This window comes from Setaria italica, chromosome I (genome assembly GCF_000263155.2).
Source record: "Setaria italica strain Yugu1 chromosome I, Setaria_italica_v2.0, whole genome shotgun sequence".
In the NCBI taxonomy this organism is placed as follows: Eukaryota; Viridiplantae; Streptophyta; class Magnoliopsida; order Poales; family Poaceae; genus Setaria; species Setaria italica.
In genome coordinates, this window is record NC_028450.1 from 29,079,192 (window position 1) to 29,084,036 (window position 4,845).

The window sequence follows — 4,845 nt, forward strand, 5'->3', positions numbered from 1 at the left end:
TAGTATATGTGTGTAATTTTTTAGAATAGAATTAATCCACATATTTCTATTTTTACGAGACTTTCTAGGATTTACATATTTTTCAAACGTGTCTTATAAGAATTAACTAATATGGTGTGGTTATGCAAGGAGTTAGTAATTTTCTTTTCGTAGCACCTCTGACAAGGATTGACGTGAAGACTCTAAAATAAAGTGTTTAATTAGCAATAGTAAGATAGTCACTAAGGTGATACAGTATATATATATAATATAAGTAAATTGCCATGTTAGCACCGAGGGTACATGGGAGGAATACTCTAGAGGTTGCACGTATATACTCCTAGTTTTGTGATAGTTTTCTCGTTGGCTGAACAACAAACTAAACGGGGAGCGATCGAGCTTGACTTGCAAGTCAGCGGTTTCAATAATGCTGAGATGTACAATGCTCTGGAAAGCGAGTGATGTGCGTATTTTAATTTATGAAGCTGCCAAAAGCTGGGCTTCAGTGATTAGCTTAGGAAAATTCGCAACCACTCCCGACGAGAGTTTGACTAGTTGCATACTGATCTTTTATATATCCTTGCGAATTTTTTTCTCGATCCCTAACAGAAAATGAATAGTTTTTTTAAGCTTCTAGAAATTCATATGCGGTCAAACCTTCAAACATATGCTCCTGAGCTCCTCTACTTCCAATCCAGTACAAGAAAAGCCAAATAGTTTCTCAGTGCAACCGTATACACATAAGAGTACTGTTTTTGTATAAAAGGGAAAGAAAAGAAAGCTACTGTAAAATCACTCTACTATATGAACTACACTAGCCCGTATACGTAATTACGTATACGTATGAGTGGCTTGTTCTCTCTACAAGTACAATCTACATTATGGAGCAGCTGCTCTCTTCCCGCGTCTGGCAGCCGTACCCGTAGGGGTGTTCGTAGACGTAGCTAACCGGCTGCGACGGCGCCGGCGGGTAGCCGTACCACGGGTAGTAGGGCGCGGGGGCCGCGGCCGCCGGCGGCTTCACCTCCTTCTTGTCCTCGCCGACCTGCACCAGCTGCGCGGGCCCGACCTTCTTGCGCAGCGTGCTGGTGAGCTCGATGGAGTCGACGCCCTCGCCGACGACGACGACCTGGTCCCTGTCGGCGCCGGCGATCGCCACGGAAACGACGCCGCCCTTGGCCGCCACCAGCGCCATCGCCTTGGACCGGCACTTGTCGCAGCTCATCTGCACCTTGATCACGATCTTTTGCTGCACCCACGTATTAATAACCAAGTTAGTGTCTGTCTCCGTGGAGATCACAGGCTGGCTGTATTGATCACGAATTACGATCGGCCGATGCGTGTACCTTAGTCATTGCTGAAACAGGTGGTCGATCGGTGGATGTGCTGTGCTTCGAATTAAAGCTTGAGATGAACTCCAATGCCTCGGAGCCGTACCAAGGTCGTCGGCGAAGAAGATCGAGTGCGCTGTTCGCCGATTATTTCTGGGGAGAGAGAGAGAGAGACGACGGACGTTGTGTATAGGAAGATCGAGCTCGGTTGCTGCCTTCTTTGCTGAGCTGCTGTGGTGGCTCTGGAGCAGGGAGCTAGCTCCGTGCAGGGCTAGTGTTATATAGGAGCAGTAGCCACGGGTGACCGGGTCATCAAGGCGTTTTGTGCCGTTGTTAGGTCGTGGTTAGTAAGAAAAGTTTGTTTCCAGACCTGAGTGAGACGAAGCGTTTGTTTATGACTTGGCCTCGCAGAGATCAGCAGCTGGCGAATGCTCTTGGAAGAAGCCGCGTCCTGGGACAGGTACGGGTCAGTGGCGAGAACGCGCCTGTGGCTGTGAGAGCAGAGACTTTGAGGCTCGAGAGCCAAGAGGTAACCGAGCTCCTTCCTGGGGAGCACGAATAGTCGTCGTCTGCTAAAGTGCTACCCCTGCTCAAGTCGAGCGGCACTGGCTGACTTGAAAACCAGGGATGTTTCTCTGGCTGACTTTTCATGTTTGCTAGCTCACCGAGCTTCTCTGCTACTCCATCCTGGGCTTGGCTGGCTCTGGAGGATTTTTCAAGTCCTCGCGGCGGTTGGTGGCCAAGCTTTCCCTAACCGCTTAAACAGTCTGACTGTAAGTTCGGTCGGGATGTGCGTCAGCAAGGCAGCGTCTGCATGCAGGAAGCGACCTTCTTTGGCTCCTCTACACTAGTACTATGTACACTCTCTGTACTGTGTACGGTGTACCTGACAGAAAATGGTGCGGTCAGACACAGCACAGGGCGCTGATTCAGTTATCCTGTGAGCTCCCAAAAACAGAGCAAGTATACTGTCTGTTCGGAACAATCTTCATATAATTCCGAGGAATACGATTTGATTTTTTATTTTTTTCCTAAGAGAATATAGTACGTTACTTATTGCCCTGGCCAGTTTCACCCTTTGGTGGAGGAGCTGGAGTCCGACAAGATCAACATCCGCATGTCCATGATTCAGAAGGAGCGTGGCTCACACATGCTCCCTCCGTTTATGTTTATAAGGCATGATATAACTTTACATTGTTTTCCAAATAATACTTATATTACTAATTGGAGCCTCTAGATAAAACCACCTAGGATTCCTAAGTGGACACTCTAGAAAAAGAGAGAAATCCTATAAATTCTCACAAAAAGCAAAACATTAACATTTGTCCATCAATCGGTAGACTCAAATCATCATAGCTATGAGATCTATTATATTTTCTAAAAAATTACCTACCTATGCCATTATAAAAATAGAATCCCCTAAATCTATATCTAAATTACCCACCTCTGTCATTATATAAAATTAACTAAAGTAACCCCTAATCTTCATCAAAATTACCCACTCATGCCATTATAAAACAATATTTAAAATAACCCCTAAATTTGCAACTAAATTGCCCACCACTAACCCTTAAAAAAATCTTAAAGTAACCCCTTAAATTAGCATTTATATTATCCATATATGCCATAATTAAAAATAACATGAGGTAACCCGACATTTGAATCCAATCACCAAAATTAAAAATATATAGCAATATATGAGTCTAAATCGTCTATTTATTACACTATTGGTATACGATATAATAACTAAGGTATATACGCACGATGTGTGTCACCATTTATAAAGGTATAGAGGAAGTGATGAAAATATAGATTTCTATGTTAAAATTATAGCTCAAACTTAGGGTCCGTTAAACAAATTCAAGCGCATACTTATGATGCAAAGTGCAAAGTTAAAGATTATTAATGTGGATGAAAATATTATAGAGTAATTACTAACTAAAATCTATCACAATCGGATGAAGATAATAGGTATATATCTACATAAGTATTGTGTTTGAATATTTAACAAATGAGATGTAGCTCATGGTAATAGTTTTGTAGCAATGTGGTCTCATTTTTTTCATTGGAGAGTCCACATTAGTTCCCACTAGACACGCTAGAAAAAAGACAAATACTAGAAATTCTCAACAAAATCAAAAATATCAAAACACCAATCATGTAAACTCTAATACTCATAGTCATTGATATATTATATTTCTAAAAAGTTACCCACTACTATCATTATGAAAATATTCAAAAATAATTCTAAACCTATATCTAAATTACTGAGGTCGACCACAATAAAAAATAATCTAAAGTAACTCATAATCTTCATCAAATTTACTCATACATATCATTATAAAGCATAATTTAAAATGTCATTCCAAATTTGTATCTAAGTTACCAAATATGTCATTATTAAAAATAATATAAAGTAAACACCTAAATTTTAATCTAATTATCTTCATGTACAGCATACAGAAACATAAAAAATAAACTAATATATGATTCTAAATTAGCTATTTATGTTACTATTAATATAGAAATACCAGGTTAAAGTATATACACATGATAAATGTCATTATATAGACCATTTGTACATGTATGTGAGGAATTGATGAAAAATATTGATTTTTTATGCTTAATACAATGTATGGAGGTATGATACAAAATGAAAAAAAAGTGTGAATGTGGATCAAAAAGTTTATAGAGTAATTACTAATTAATAATCAATCACAGCTGGATAAAGATAAGTACATATCTATATGAGTATTATGTTGAAGTATTGAAAAAAATGAGAGAGTAGTAGGTAAAATTTTTTAATTATTAGCTAGGAGTTTAATTTCTAAATAATTTTTAGATTCAATAGCTTTTAAAAACATTAGCTCGTGCAGGAGCACGGGTTGATGGACTAGTTATTTGTAGTTATAAACTTATAATCATTGTAGAGTATATTTGAGTGAATCCAACCATATAAAGTTTACATTATAAAAATAAAAAATTAATAGTTAAATTATTGGTCAAAGATTGTAAAGTTTGAATCTTGATATGCATGTACATCTTATAAATAAAAATGGAGGGAGCAACTCGGCAACACGGCCGAGCAATCCAATAGCAAGATTCATCGGCTTATGGATTCTTGGAGTTGTTTAATTAATTATGCATGCATAGAATTAACTCACCATCCCCAACCGGAGGGAGGCTTGTTCTTCTTCCAATGAGCTCGTGACTTTTGAGGGATGCCAAAGTTATTACTTGGGTCCTTCTTAAGCTGATCCAAAACTTAGAAATACACTATTTTGTGGGATAAATTTTAAACTCTAAAATAGCACTTATTTTGAGATAGAGGGAGCGAGTTAGCCTCTATGTTTTAACATCACTGCCACATCTTTCACGGGCAGTTCGCTTTGCGACACATGCAAGAATAAATTTTTTTGAAATTAATGAGAAGAGCGCATGCTCCGTCGATATACTTCTCCTGGATGCATTCATTCTGGCATGCCTCTCTCTTCTTCCACCAGGGGAAAGCAAGGAATCGTCTTATCTGGTGGGT

The 4,845-nt window shown here is 39.2% G+C and overlaps 1 protein-coding gene across 1 annotated transcript; it reads right to left on the reverse strand.

The window, feature by feature from the left end:
• Window positions 1-562: 562 nt before the first annotated feature.
• On the reverse strand, window positions 563-1,642 carry LOC101785283 (heavy metal-associated isoprenylated plant protein 47). Its single transcript, XM_004952862.4, has 2 exons — window positions 1,326-1,642; window positions 563-1,228 (listed from the first exon to the last, which is right to left on the reverse strand). Exons 1-2 carry the CDS (start codon window positions 1,332-1,334, stop codon window positions 854-856), a joined length of 384 nt encoding a protein of 127 aa, XP_004952919.1. The 5' UTR covers window positions 1,335-1,642; the 3' UTR covers window positions 563-853.
• Between the last annotated feature and the right edge of the window lie 3,203 nt (window positions 1,643-4,845).